General features: G+C 37.8%; 1 protein-coding gene across 4 annotated transcripts in view; it reads left to right on the plus strand.

The window, feature by feature from the left end:
• KYAT3 (kynurenine aminotransferase 3) overlaps positions 1-16,273 on the plus strand; it is a 73,186-nt gene that overhangs the window by 28,031 nt on the left and 28,882 nt on the right. For all 4 annotated transcript variants that reach the window (XM_019414072.2, XM_019414073.2, XM_019414074.2 and 1 more), the window contains exons 3-5: positions 8,642-8,700; positions 9,487-9,631; positions 13,252-13,401. In XM_019414072.2, coding sequence (XP_019269617.2) covers positions 8,642-8,700; positions 9,487-9,631; positions 13,252-13,401 — 354 coding nt within the window. The remainder of the gene's footprint in view (positions 1-8,641; positions 8,701-9,486; positions 9,632-13,251; positions 13,402-16,273) is intronic.

The following is a 16,273-nucleotide window of genomic DNA, read 5'->3' on the forward strand; positions in this document are numbered from 1 at the left end:
GTATGATCTCAATCTTTTTGTACTTGAGGGCTGATTTGTGTTCCAGTTTGTGATCTATTCTGTGATCTATTCTGGAGTTCCATGTGCACTCAAGAAGAATGCATATACTTCGGCTTTTGGATGAAATGTTCTGAATATATCTGTTAAGTCCATCTGGCCCAGTGTGTCATTCAAAGCCCTTGTTTCCTTGTTGATTTTCTGTTTAGATGATCTCCTTTGCTGTAAGTGGAGTGTTGAAGTCCCCTACTATTATGATGTTATTGTCAATGAGTTTCTTTGACACAATGTTTGTGATTAATTGGTTTATATATTTGGGTGCTTGCACGTTGGGGGCATAAATGTTTACATTTGTTGAGGCTTCTTGATTATGATATAATACAATTCTTCACCTCTTGTTACAATCTTTATCTTAAAATCTAGATTGTCTGATATAAGTATGGTTACCACGGCTTTCTTTTGGCGACTATTAGCATGATAGATGGTTCTCCATCCCCTTATTTTCAATCTGAAGGTGTCTTTAGGCTTAATATGGGTCTCTTGTAAACAGCATATAGATGGATCTTGTTTTCTTATCCGTTCTGTTATATTCTGTCTGTTGATTGGAGCGTTTAGACCATTGACATTTAGAGTGAGTACTGAAAGATATGATTTATTGCCTTTCTGTCACCTATAGAGTTGGAGTTTCTGGTAATGTTCTCTGGTGCTTTCTAGTCTTTGTTGCTTTTGGTCTTTTTTTTTTTTCCCCCTCATCTTTTCTCTCCTCAGAGAGAAGTTAAAATTTCTTGCACGGCTGGTTCACTAGTCACAAACTCCTTTGATTTTTGTTTGTCTCGGAAACTTTTTATCTCCTTCTATTTTGAATGACAGCCTTGCTGCATAGAGAATTCTTGGCTGCATATTCTTCCCATTCAGCACATTGACTATATCCTACCACTCCTTTCTGGCCTGCCAAGTTTCTTTGGATAGGTCTGCTGTGAACCTGATATGTCTTCCCTTGTAGGTTAGGGACTTCTTTTTTTCCCTTGCTGCTTTCATAATTCTTTCCTTGCCTGAGTATTTTGTGAATTTGACTATGGTATGGTCGGTTTTTGTTGAATCTAATGGGAGTCCTCTGTACTTACTGGATTTTGATGACTGTCTTTCCCCTGGTTAGGAAAGTTTTCTGCTATGATGTGCTCACATAAATTTTCTACCCCTTTTTCTCTCTCTTCATCTTCTGGGAACCCTGTGATTCTTATTTCTTTTTAAAGAGTCACTGAGTTCTCCAATTTTTATTTCATACTCTTTTGCCATAGTCTCCTTCTTTTTATCTGTTTCATTATTCTCCATAAGTTTGTCCTCTGTATCGCTGATTTGCTACTCTGCCTCATCCATCCTTGCCGCCATGGCATCCACTCGAGATTGCAGCTCAGTTGTAGCATTTCTTATTTCATCCTGACTAGTTTTTACTTCTTTTATCTCTGCAGAAAGGGATTCTAATCTATTTTCCACCTCAGCTAGTATTCTTAGTATCATGATTCTAAAGTCTGGTTCAGACATCTTGCTTGTATCTGTGTTGATTAAGTCCCTGGCTCTCATTTCTTCCTGTTCTTTCTTTTGGGGTGAATTCCTTTGTTTCATCATTTTGGAGAAGAAAAGGAATTAATAAAGTAAAAAAATAATAAAATTAAAAACAACTCAAAGACATCAAATAAAGTTTGCTAGATCCTAGGTGTGTTTTGGTGTGGTTGTTGAAAGAAGCTTGATAGATTAGAGAAAAAAGGGAAAGATAAGGAGAAAAAAAGGAAAACTTCTGGAAATTTGAAAAAATGAATACAATAAAATAGAATAAAATGAAATGATAAAAGTAAAACAATTTAAAAAATTTACAAAAAAGTAAAAAATGTAGAAAAAATTTAAAGAAAAATTTTTTAATATAAATGGAAAATACAAGTAGATTTTTTTCTCTTTTCTGTATTCAAGAGTAAGAAAAGAAAAAGGAAAAAATTGAGTAAAAGAACCAGCGAACAGAATGCAGTATGATTGAAATTATATCTGTTTTCCCAGAGAAGTCAAGCTATGAAGTACTTTATAGTCTGCAAACTAAGCAGGCAGAGAGACTTGCGTTTGTCAAGAACACTGTTGGCCTAGTTGGGCAGGGCTTAGTGTAACAGGTCCATTCTCCACTTGATGGCCCTGCTTAGCTTACTGGGCTGGAGTGCTGTGGCGCATGTAGACATGTATGCTTATCCGCAGGAAGGGTGAAAATGGCATCACCCAGCTACCCAATCTCTTGTATTGGAACTCTGTGCTCTCCACAACCGGCACCCTCCTTTGTCTCTGGCTTCCGTCCACTCCCCACTTCTAAACTGCCTGTGATAAAGCCGTCAGGCTGCCAAGCAGCACCTCCCTCTTGAGTTTTATCTCAAATGGGGCTGTGTTTCCCAACCCCTCACTTCTATGGGACTGCAGCTTTGACTCACTCAGATCTTCTGGGGGAGGGTCTTACTGAGCAATGGCCAAGTGCCAGCCATCCCTCAAAATGTTCAGGAGACTGCACTGCTGCCAATGCCCAGAGCCTGTGTCTGGGTGCCAGCCTGCCCTGGAAGAAGTTCACGCGATTGTGTAGCAGCAGTGTTTCAGGGTTTATGGAAAATCACAACACACATCTGGCACCAGGCTTCCCCTGTAACGTCTTTGTTCCAGCACCAGTGAATGTGGTTGTTCTCCAGAGTCCACTGGGACCTTTTCCTGTGGGGTGACTGCACAGTCTCTACCAGATGTCCTACTAACAGGGGAACCGCCTCTCCCCATGTGGCCTGAGGACCTCTCCAACCTTGCTCTCTGCTCCTGGGGATTCTCCCTTTCCACCAGAGCACCTCCAGATATTGAGTTGTGACGTTTCAGACTCCGCTCCCCCTGTTTATAGAGTCTTAATGGAATTTAAACACTCTTCTTTCTCCTTTCTCCCTTTTGTGTTCAGTCTCTGCGGCTATTTCCACTTTTCCACTTTCTTTCCAGCTGCTTTTTTTTTGGGGGGGGGGTGCTTTTCTTGTACTCTTCCCCCATCTCCATCCTCTCTCTGCAAGGAAAAACAGCTCCCTGCCCTCCACAGCTTCTCTCTCCCCCAGTTCTCCTCTCCATGCTGCGTACCTGCCAAGTTCTGTGGTTTAGATTGTGCAGATTGTTGTGTTAATCCTCAAATCAGTTTTCTAGGTGTGCAGGATGGTTTAGTGTTGATCTGCCTGTATTTCAGGGTTGAGAGACGCAATAAAAAATCAGTTTTATTTTCATTTCCTAAGACTGGATCTCCTCTGAACAGTAATTCTTATATAGTGAGAATTTGCATCTTCTGCTGAATCCTGATGTTTTTGGACACTATAGGGTGTCTTGTAAATGTTCACCACTGTTTTAATTTCCTCGGGCTGCCTTAACCGTACTACAAACTGAGTGGCGTAAGCAACAAAACTGTATCAGCTCACAGTTCTGTAGGCTTAAATTCCAAGAGCAAAGTGTACCAGGGTTGGTTTCTTTTGTATGATGTCAGAAAGAGTCTGTTGATGCTTTTCCCCTAGTTTCTGGTGGTTTGCTGTCAATCTTTGGCATTCCCTGACTCTCTTCTTTCATCTTCATGTGGCATTCTCCCTGTATACCAGACCGTCTCTAAATTTACCCTTTTTATAAGGCCACTGTCATATTGGATTAGCGCCTCCCCTCCCCCCACCAACCCGTGACCTTAATTTAACCAATTACGGCTGCAGTGAACTTATTTCCAAATAAGATCACATTCTGAGGTACTGGGTGGTAGGGCCTCAACATGAATTTGGAGGGGACACAGTCCAACCCACGGCAATCCTTGTACTTTCAGACTTTCATTTCTGCTATGTTGGTATTAGGCTTAGCCATGAAATTGCTTTGGCCAATATAATGTGAGGAGAAGTGGTGTGTGCAGTTTAAGCAGAGACTAAAAATTTGTTTCCCTCTGCTATGAATCTGACAGTATTCCAAATAGAGACTATTTCACCAGCTTATGTCTCAGAGTGACTGTGACATGGAGCAGAGTAGCAGCTGACATTGAGTGGATCTGTTGTATGAAAAAGAAATAAACCTTCATGATTTTAAGCCACCAAGACTTTGAGGTCATTTGTTACTGAAGCATATATTAACTTAAGCTGACTGACACAGTAAATACCTAACTTAAGCTGATACCGTAAATTCACTTCTAATGTGGAGGTTTTCTTCATTCATCAGATATTTGTTGAAAAATTACTATGTGATAGGCCTAGTTTTATGTGTTGGACACTGTGATAGTTAATTTTATATCAATTTGACGAGGTCAAGGAACCCAGGTGTTTGTTCAAACATCAGTCTGGATGTCTCTGAAGGTGTTTATCAAGTGAGATTAACATTTAAATCAGTGGACTTTAAGTAAATTGTCCTCTATATAATGTGAATGGGCCTGATCCAATCAGTTGAAGGCCTTAGGAGAAAAAAAGACTAACACTCCCCTAGGAAAAGGGAATTCTGCCGCCAGACTGCTTTCAGACTCTGAGCTGTAAAATCAACTCTTCTTGGGTCTCCAGTCTCCTGGACTGCTCTGCAGATTTCAAACTTGCTGACCCCCACAAGTCACATGAGCCAATTCTTTAAATAAATCACTGTATATATGCACATCCTATTGGTTCTGTTTCTTTGCAGAAACTTGATTAATACACATATCAGCAAACAAGCTAGAAATAATCCTCAGAGATTATAGTCTAAGGAAGGATGTACATAAATAAAGAGGAAAATTACAGTGTTATGTAGTAAATGCTGGAAAATACTCCATGTAATAGGAGTACATAGAAAGAGCATATAACCTTGACTTACGGAGTCAGAAAACAGTCTCTGGAGGAAATGAAGTCTAACATGAGAACTGAAAGTGGCAAGTGGATTAGGAGTTAGCCAAATGCAGAAGCAGGGTGGTGGGGACCAGGGATTGAATTGAGTATAGGACATGCATTCTCAGTAGAGGAATTATTGCCCTTAAGGGGAGAAAACTGGTATTTGGCAGGTGAAATCAACCATAACTATTACAACTTCTTGTGACCTTGTAAAACTGAATCCTTACTGACAAATTCATACTCCTTCATTTATGGGGCAGTGGGGGAGATGAATAGAAGAAACATCTAAAAGGTCTTCTTAAGGGGGCAGTGACGAAAAAGGTTGAGAACATTGGTGTAGAAAGACCATTAAGGTAGAGGAATGATCACATGGAAGCTACAGAAGTAAACTAGTATATAATAACTAGTATATACTAACTAATTTACTAAATAGTATACTTAGGTCTATCCTTAATCTTTGGGGACTTTTGAAAGTAGAATATATTATTATGTAAAGGAACTATTCATGTTTATGTTACCTTCCTGCATTTAACCTCTTCCATAGGGACCTATTTCACCTGTAAACATCTGTTTCTATTTGCAAAGTCTTTCAGTAGCCATGATGACTGATCCTATCTGTGCTTTGCTAGTTATGTCATGTATCAGATCCAAGAGTTACTAATTTCTATAGTATGACTGATTTATATACTATGACTATTTCTATACCATTAGAATGGTTGGGGTATAGGGGTGGGACAAAGCAGAAGCAGGGAGGTGGTGAGAGAAGAGGCTGTTCTGAACACAAATTTTAAAATTAAATCTGGAAATGTGATTTGCCTTCAGTTACCTAAATAAGGAAAATTGGACTTTATGTCTAAATTATCTGCTGCAGACTTTGCTCACTTTTTAAATATATGAATCTGTCCTTTGTGTGTGTAGACACATGCTGAATGAATCATTAAGTTTTAAACATTTTCTTAGAAATGTTGTTTCTAAGGACAGTTGTTAAAATATCTTTTTCTGTCTATCATGCCAGGACTTTTTAGTTTTATAATTGTAGTTTCTAGAATAGCATCATGTTCAGGTGGGTACTTAATCATAAAGCTATTCTGGAAGGTGCATTAGCCTCTGGAGAATTTGCATGTGATTTACGTCACTGGAGTTTCAAAGATTAAAAAATAGAAGAGTAAAAAGATATTCTTCTGGGCTCCATTGTTGGAATGCACAATGGTCTATTTAGTAACCGTTATCATTATCTTCCTCCCAGATTGAATTAAAATTACTTTAATATTCTATTAGGAAAATCTTTGTAAAAATGCTGCCAATCATTTTTATTTTTCCCCCAGCAGCTTGTTAACAGTGAATTCAAGGCTAATTCAGTGCTTTGGGAATATAGTATAAACTTAATTTTAAAATCTAGAGAACTAAGAAATTGTATGTTATACCATCAATTTTAACTTTTAATATTTTTCTACCATATCCCTAGCTTGCTTGATGTAAGTAGACTTGATCTAAATTAAAAAAAAATTTTTTTTTAATGTTTATTTTTGGGAGAGAGAGAGAGAGGGAGGGACAGAGAGAGAGAGAGAGAGAGAGAGAGAGAGAAAATCTAAAGCAGGCTCCAGGCCTCATGCTGTCAGCACAGAACCAAACATGGGGCTTGAACCCACGAACCGCGAAATCATGACCTGAGCTGAAGTTGGACTCTTAACCAACTGAGCCACCCAGGCGCCTCCGACTTGATCTAAATTTATAATATACTTTTCTTAGGAGGCAGCATTCTTGTACTATTTTTTGTAAGGTCTTTTTACATAAAAGACAGTATATAGAAATAGGTCTGAGTATGTACTCTGGAGTCAAACTGCCTGGGTTCAAATCCTGAGTTGAATCTGTTTGGGTTTTGGAGCGCCTGGGTGACTGAGTGGGTTAAGCCTCCAACTCTTGATTTCAGCTCAGGTCATGATCTCACAGTTTTATGAGTTCAAGCCTCGCATCGGGCTCTGTGCTGACTGTGCAGAGTCTGCTTGGAATTTTCTCCTCTCTCTCTGCCTCTACCCACTTGCACTCTCTCAGTCTCTCTCAAAACAAATATGTAAAATAAATTAAAAAAAAAAAAGAATCTGTGTGGGTTAAAATGTTACACAAGCTTTTATAAACTTGGGCAGATGAGTAAAGTTCGGTAACTTTATCCTCTGTACCTCACTTTACTCCAATGTAAATGATGGCTGATAAGAGAACTACCACATAGAGTTGTTGTGAATTGTAAATGAGTTAATTATGTAAAACACTTAGAACAGTACCTGGTATGTACTCAGTACTCAATAATGTGAACTATTGGGGCACCTGGGTGGCTCAGTCAGTTAGGCAGCCGACTTTGGCTCAGGTCGTGATCTCGCAGTCTGGGAGTTGGAGCCCTGCATCAGGCTCTATGCTGACAGCTCAGAGCCTGGAGCCTGCATCAGATTCTGTGTCTCCTTCTCTCTCTGCCCCTCTCCCATTCGTGCTCTGTCTCTCTCACTCTCAAAAATAGATAAACATAAAAAAATTTAAAAAAAAGTTAATGTGACTATCAACAATAGCCAAAGTATGGAAAGAGCCCAAATGTCCATCGATGGATGAATGGATAAAGAAAATGTGGTGTGTGTGTGTGTGTGTGTGTGTGTGTGTGTGTGTGTGTGTGTATACACACACACACACACACACACACAATTGAGTATTACTCGGCAATCAAAAAGAATGAAATCTTGCCATTTGCAACTACGTGGATGGAACTGGAGGGTATTATGCTAAGTGAAATTAGTCAGAGAAAGACAAAAATCATATGATTTCACTCATATGAGCACTTTAAGAAACAAAACAGATGAACATAAGGGAAAGGAAACAAAAATAATATAAAAACAGGGAGGGGGACAAAATAGAAGAGACTTACAAATATGGAGAACAAACTGAGGGTTACTGGAGGGGTTGTGTGTGGCGGGGGCGGGTGGTGGGCTAAATGGGTAAGGGGCATTAAGGAATCTACTCCTGAAATCATTGTTTACTATATGCTAACTAATTTGGATGTAAATTTTAAAAAATAAAAGATAAAATTAAAAAAAAATGATGTGAGCTATTACTATTTGGAGCTCTGTATTGAGTTTTAAAACCATTTGTTGAGTGCTTCTTGTATGCAATACAAGGAACTTACTTGTGGAGCTGTTCATACATCTTACCTAAAATGATCTTCAGAGAATGACTCAAGGTATTTTTTTAAACTGACTTTTTTTTTTTTAGTATCATTATTGTTCTCTTCAGTACATTTCAGGCCTTCATATTAGTTTATGTTGTTTAGGCTAGGATGATATTTTTGTTCTTATGTGAGAAGATAAACATCTATGGTTCCTTAGAAAAAGCATTCCTTGGGGCAGTTGGTGGGAGAGGACTTCCTCTTCAGAATTTTGTATTGACAAATGCTACACATAGCATTTGTCATTGTGGCACTGCTTTTTCTGTGGTGACAATAGGAAAAAGGTAGTTACCCATGATTTTCTGACTTTTTGAAAACATTTTAAATGTTTTACTTATTTGTGAGAGAGAGAGAGAGAGAGAGAGAGCATGCGCAGGTGGGAAAAAGAGAGGGAGACAGAGGATCCCAAGCGGACTCTGCGATGATAGCAGAGAGCCCATTGTGGAGCTCGAACTCAGGAACCATGAGATCATGACTGGAGCTGAAGTTGGATGCTCAACCAACTGAACCACCCAGGCGCCCCTTGAATTTTTATTAAAGAAATTTAAAAACTTTCAATATTTATATCTTTCAGAAAATGTCTTTGAAAATCACCAATGCAAAACGAATTGAAGGCCTTGATAGTAATGTGTGGTGAGTACCTCAGAGTAAACAATAATAATTTGGTGAAGTTTTTTTTCCTATACATTTTATATACACACCTATATTGGGAATTTTTAGCCTTATCTACAGTCTACAAATAAAAGCACTTATTTTAATTTATTCATTAAGTGGAATTGTAAGGAAGTTAAGGATCCATACACTGATTTATTCATTTAGCACATGTGTTAAGCCTGCAAATAGAGAAAAGGACAAATTTGGATGATGCCCACATGGCACTTAATTTGTAGTCCATTAGCTAGCAGCCGCTGGTGTGGTTGAGGAAAAAAAATAGATGATGAAACTGTCGGTGTCATGGAATTGAGATTTGTAAGAAATTTTTAAGTTAATTAATTCAGCTATCATCTTATTAGGTAAAGTCATTTTGTAGGTGGTAAAATTTTGGGGGGGAACTCATTTTTTTTTTTTTTTTATTTGTAAGACTAAAGTAGGTCTTAGTTTTTCAGTTTTAATGTTAAGATTATGAGGTATAAGGGATGCCTGGGTGGCTCATTCGGTTAAGCATCCAACACTGGGTTTCAGCTCAGGTCATGATCTCATAGTTTCATGAGTTTGAGCCACGTGTCGGGCTCTGTGCTGACAGTGCTGAGCCTGCTTTGGATTTTCTATCTCCCTCTTTCTTTCCTCCTCCTCCACTCATGCTGTCTCTCTTTCTCTCTCAAAGTAAATAAATAACATTTTATAAAAAGTAAAAAAGATTATGAGGCATAAAAATCTAACTTTGTAATTATGGTACTTATTAGTATTTTTTAATTTTAGGATTGAATTTACCAAGTTGGCCGCAGACCCCTCTGTTGTGAATCTTGGCCAAGGCCTTCCAGATATATCCCCTCCTATATATGTAAAGGAAGAATTATCAAAGATTGCAGCAATCGATAGCCTGAACCAGTATACACGAGGCTTTGTAAGTATATTAAGACCATGTGTGACATGAACTTGTATTTTATGTTGTATTGTGTGTGAAAGGTGAAGTGAACTTCTATCACTTCTCTGTAATTGGCTTTCTGGGGCCAACTGTCCCAAACAGATAATCAGAGAAACCCCCATCCTTGCCCTGATCTCCTAGAAGGAGCCATCCCCAACTTCTAACGCCTCCATAGTCCTTTACCATTGTTCCAGCATAGGGTCTAATGGCAACAAGGAAGAGAGAATATTCTCTTTTTTCCTCCAGTTTTTTTTTCTTAATTGCAGTGGAGTTAACATTCAGTGTTATGTTAGTTTCAGGTATACAGAATAATGATTCAGCAATTCTGTACATTACTCAGTGCTCATCATGGTACATGTACTTTTAGTCTCTATAACCTATTCACTCGTCCTCCTACTCATCTCCCCTCTGCTAACAGATTAGTTTGTTCTCTATAGTTAAGAGTCTGGTTTTTGGCTTGTCTCTGTCCCTCTCTCTTTTTTTCCCTTTGTTTTGTTTCTTAAATTCCACATCTTAGTGCAATCATAAGGTATTTGTCTTTCTCTAGCTGTCTTCTTTGTTTAGCATTATACTCTAGCTCCATCCATGTTTCATTCTTTGTTATGGCTGAGTAATATTCCATTGTATATATTTATACCAACTCTTCTTTTCCATTCATTCTATTGATGGACACTTGGGCTGCTTCCATAGTTTGGCTATTGTAAATAGCGCTGCTATTAATATAGGGGTGCATATATCTTTTCAAATTAGTGTTTTCAAATTTATTGGGTAAGTATCCAGTGGAATTACTGGATCCTATGGTAACTCTGTTTAATTTTCTGAGGAAGCTCTGTACTGTTCCACAGTGGCTGTACCAATTGGCATTCACACCGCTAGTGCTAGAACTTCCTTTCTTCACCTCCTTGCCAACACTTGTTGTTTCTTGAGTTTTTTATTTTTGCCATTCTGACAGCTATAAGGTGATATTTCATTGTGGTTTTGATTTGCATTTACAATTCTATTTTTAATTTTTTGAGGAACCTCTATGCTGTCTTCCACAGTGACTATACCAATTTGCAGAGAATATTCTCTCAATGCACATATTTTCTCTGCCATTAACACATGCATTTATTAGGCCATCAGCACTGGCCTCTTAATTAATAACCTCTTTTTCCAATTAGTTACTTTCTTCCTCTTTTTTTTTTTTTTTTTTAATTTTTTTTTTAATTTTTTTTTTTTTTTCAACGTTTTTTATTTATTTTTGGGACAGAGAGAGACAGAGCATGAACGGGGGAGGGGCAGAGAGAGAGGGAGACACAGAATCGGAAACAGGCTCCAGGCTCCGAGCCATCAGCCCAGAGCCCGACGCGGGGCTCGAACTCACAGACCGCGAGATCGTGACCTGGCTGAAGTCGGACGCTTAACCGACTGCGCCACCCAGGCGCCCACTTTCTTCCTCTTTACCTGTCTATCAATCCCTGTCCTTCTGTGATGAAATACTTAGGATATCCAAAGTTTCCTAGATTCTACAAAAAAAGTGCCACAACGTAGTAAGTGAATTGAGCAAGGTTTCAGGGTGTAAGGCCAATAGATAAAAATCAATTGTATTTCTGTATACTAAAAATGAGCAGCTGGTTAAGATTTTTTGAAATATCATTTATAATAGCATCCCAAAGCATTAAATATTTGAACTGATGTTTTAAAATATACACAAGATCTGTGTGCTGAAAACTACAAAACATTGCTGAGAGACATTAAAGAAGACCTATATAAATGGAGTCATAATGTGATATCCAACAGACTGGGAGACGGAATATTGTTGTCAGTTCTCTCTAAGTTGATCCATAGTAGAGTTTGGCAGCCTATGGCCTTGATCCATATCTGACTCACTCCTGAGTTTGTATAAATAAAGTTTTATTAGATCATAACCATGCCCATTCTTTAAATATTTTTCAGGTTTTATAAATATATGTGAGTATGTATGTATATGTGTTTGTATGTTAGTATAAGCACAGGGAATGGTGTTGCACTGTCACCAGGCCGTGGACGACATTGGTCACCTCAGGGAGATGAGATGGAAGGTTGTTGAGGAGAGAACATAATTTTTTTTTTTTTTTTTACACATCTCTGCCTAGTTTTAAATATTATATGAAGCATACTTTATTTTTATAAGTAAAAATTTCTTTAAGACACAGACCCTTATAATTCTGAGGTAAGATGTGTAGTGTTTATAGTTGCTTTCAGATCACCCTTTGCTAGAGTTTGTTAGACCTGTCATTGAAATGAAATTCAAAGGGAATTTTGGATTTCTGGAAGTAGTGACAATTTCCTGCTCTTTCCACAAATCATGTATATTTTTTTGAGGTTGAATTTAAGTAGTCTTTTCTCTTGCTATTATTTTTTAGTTTAGTGGCTTTGTTCTATCACCTCCCCTATTAATTATACTTAATTTCTCTCATATTGTAATATCTCTCATCTCAAAATATGAGAAATGTGCTATAGCTTTGTTTTTATTGGTTTTAACTGTGTGGGGGTCTGTGACATACTAGCTAACATTCTGACAAAGGTGACAAATAAAAGTATCTTTGAAAAAAGAGCCTCCTTTTCACATAAACTGGGATGGATAACTTACTTCATAAACATGGGGTATATCCTGCCAACCTCCATCTTGTCCTGTGTCCTGACCAGTTTATTCAGAGCTCTAGGTGCTTTGCAAACAAGGGCACTTGCCCTGCACTTAGACTCTTATTTGGAACTGACAGAAAATCAAGATCATTCTCCAAAAGCAAAAACAAGAGGTACATGCTACACAAGAAAAAATAAGTAATATTGACTTTGATACCAGATAGACAAAGAAGGGGGATGGGAAGGGAAATAAAAGAGAAGGAGGGAAGAACAGGGAACATAGAAGGAAAGAATTGAGGAAGCACTAATCAAGGAGTTAAGACTCCCCGCATGTCTCAGACTTTGTGCATTTATAGTCCCTTCGTTCCTCTGGTGAAGGTTCTTCTCTTAGATGACTCCTCCCCTCTTGGCTGTCATGAAGAATGTCCTGCTTCCTCCTAACATTAGCTCTCACGTCAGCACTAATGGGTGTTTCTTTGGGGAATTTGTGTTTGCCCTCACTCTGTCATCCGTTGATTGGCATAATAACTTACTCTTTGGTAACCTGGAAGAACAGATTCAGGGTATATACTGTCAATGCAGGCTTTTTAATTTTAATTGCAAAAAAGTCCAACTCTATTCAGTATAATTTAATTACTATCAAAAATAAAGTAGTTCAATATGATTTCATGGCTGTCCAAAAAGGTACTGTCAAAGGTATATTTGGTACTGATGTCAATTTTTATCAAAGCAAACATGTTGGAATTTTGAATTCCAAATCAATCATTTAATGGGGATTTTTTAGTCATTAGCAAGTTTTCATGACCATTCATGTAGGAACTGTCTGTGAGTAGGGAAAAATGTTTTTTATTTTCATCAAAAAAATAAAAATTTTATATGGATAATTATAAACAAAAAACCCAAATTTTAAAAATTCTTTCATTTTAAATCCAGATTGCTTCCAAGAAGTAGATCCCATAATCAAATTCAAGGTTTTTTTCTTTTTTATTCAACAGGGTCATCCATCGCTTGTGAAAGCTCTATCCTGCTTATATGAAAAAATTTATCAAAAGCAAATCAATCCAAATAAAGAAATCCTTGTGACAGTAGGAGCATATGGATCTCTTTTTAATACCATTCAAGGATTAATTGATGAGGGAGATGAAGTAAGTATATTAAGATTATCATCTTACCCATAGCAATCATTATTATCATTTGTATTGCCTTTGAATCTGTTACTTATTTTACACTATTTTTAATTATTTTTGAAGTGTAGTGCATATGAGTAAAATTCACAGATCTTAAGTGTACAGCTTGATAAATTTTTTACCTGTGTGTATATTTACATATATACATATATCCATGTAACCCCAGCCAGATGAAGATATATATTCCCAGCACCCAGAAGGCTCCCTTATGCCTCTTCCTAGTTAATATTCTCCCAGGGGTAACCACTCTTCTGTCTTCTATCACCATAGGCTCATTTTACCTGCTCTTTAATGTAATATAAATGGAATCACACAGTATGTTCTTGAATTGGCTTCTCTCATTTATCATTATGTCTGTGAGATTCATCTGTTTTGCTGCATGTGACTCATTCTTATTTCTATAGCCTATCTAGAGAAGGGTAAGTGGAAGGGGCCAACCATGATGGGGAAAATGAATCTTTAGTTTGCACTACTAAAATTACCCTTATCTGAACTCAGTCAGCCAGTATTTGGTCAGTGTGTTTTTGTGCCCGGCACTGTTAGCAGCAGCATGTGAGGGATGTGTAACAAGAAGGTTGTGTGATTTCTGCTTTAGTACTGGGACTCTTTCCCTATTATTCCAATACCCCTGCTTCAGTATTTCCTGACCTCTTTCATTCATTCATTCAGAAATCACTGAGGATCTCCCATAATAGGCACTGTGGGAGATTTTTAAAAGACAGTTTCTGGGGCGCCTGGGTGGCTCAGTCGGTTAAGCGGCCGACTTCGGCTCAGGTCATGATTTCGCGGTCCGTGAGTTCGAGCGTCGCGTCGGGCTCTGTGCTGACAGCTCAGAGCCTGGAGCCTGTTTCAGATTCTGTGTCTCCCTCTCTGACCCTCCCCCGTTCATGCTCTGTCTCTCTCTGTCTCAAAAATAAATAAACGTTAAAAAAAAAAAAATTAAAAGACAGTTTCTGTGTGGAAGGAGTTCCCCATCTAGTAGAGGAGATAGACTCGCAAGCAGGTGAATAGGAATGTGTGTGTATGTTACAGTAGTGACAGAAAGAAGTGATTGACTCTACTAATGTAGGCCTGGGAAACTCCAGAGAGGCACTGCTGAATATTTACCATGATCTATGTTGTTAATTCCTTTCTTTGAACTCTCATGGCACTCTCTGTACCTCTTACATACAAGATACTGCTACTACATTGTATTATGTTCCTCTTTTACATCTCTAATTCTCTCTACTATGCCAGACAATAAGCTACTTAAGGAAACATCTTAAGGAAGTGCAGTTACACTTTCATATACATAATCTCCTTTAATCCTGTAAAATAGTTGAAAGTTTTATCTCATTCTTTGATGTTGTTAATCCTTTGTTGCTTCCTCTTTTTGCATCCCAGAGGCTCAGCCCTTGACCTTCTTTATTCTTTCTTCCCTGATCACTGTATCTGATATTTTGAAATCACACACGTGTCACTTTCTGTCACATTGACCTGTTTTATTTTCTTTATAGTATTTGTTATTATCTGAAATTATCTAATTTACTTCTGTTTTTTTCTTGTTTATGGTCTCTCACAGTAGAAAGTTTATTGCTATATTGCCAGTCCCTAAAATACTGAGTGCTCAATAAATACTCTTCAGAAAGTGAGGGGAATTATTCCCATCATAAAAATAAAGAAATTACAGCAAAGAATATCAAGTATATTCTTTCAATTTTACCTCGCTTCCTCCCAGTTTTCTTTTATATCTCACTTCAAATCAGGTACTAGGTTTCTCACTAGGGTTCAAAGATAGGTCATCTTGGTCCCTGAGAATTTCACAGACTAATTAAGAGCTTACAGTTCCCTTGAGGGAAAGATCCATTCCCAGAGGGAACGAACAAAGTTCATTTCTTTGTCCTTCCCATTACCTAACACCTAACATAGCAGATTTTATAGTAGGTACTCAATGTGAGTTGAATGACTAGTAGAAATGAAGGGGCTTTAGAATGTAACAGCCTTATATGACTTTAGTGAGAAAGGCCTTGAAGAGTTACTTCACATCATATGAAATACACATTAAATGTGCAAATGTAGAACAAGAGTTAGTGGTGTGCCTGGGTGGTTCAGTTGGTTAACCATCCGACTTCGGCTCAGGTCATTGTCTCACAGTTTGTGGGTTTGAGCCCCACATCAAGCTCTGTGCTGACAGCTCAGAGCCTGGAGCCTGCTTTGAATTCTGTGTCTCCCTCTCTCTTTTCCCCTCCCCCCATTCACACTCTGTCTCTATCTCTGTCTCTTTCTCAAAAATAAATAAACATTAAAAAAAAATTTGAAACAACAGTTAGATATCACTAATTTAGCCAACAAAAGTTAAGTGAGACAACTTAGTGTTGACTTAGGAAATTATAGTTATCCAATTTCCTAAAGCAATTTGACTGTATGTATGTATAACGTGCCCTAAAAATGTTTATACTCTTTAATCTAGCAAAATAACAATCATGTGAATTTATTCAACTGTTTAAAAATAGAGAAACTACAGGGGCACCTGGGTGGCTCTGTCAGTTAAGCATCTGACTTTTGATTTCGGTGCAGGTCGTGGTCTCACGGTTGTGGGATTGAGCCCCACATTGCACTGAGTGTGGAGCCTGCTTGGGGTTCTCTCTCTCCCTCTCTCTGCCTCTCTCTGCACTTTTTCTCTCTCTCTCAAAATAAATAAACATTTTTAAAAATAGAGAAACTACACATACAAATAAATATAGCATTGTTATGTATATAAGCAAATGATTAAAACTTATTTTAGAATTCAGTAGACTCCCAAATAGCCATTAAGATAATAAATATTAAAAAAAAAAAAACAAACAGCGGG

The sequence above is a fragment of the Panthera pardus genome, unplaced genomic scaffold, assembly GCF_024362965.1.
Source record: "Panthera pardus isolate Hobbes unplaced genomic scaffold, ASM2436296v1 HiC_scaffold_11, whole genome shotgun sequence".
NCBI lineage: Eukaryota > Metazoa > Chordata > Mammalia > Carnivora > Felidae > Panthera > Panthera pardus.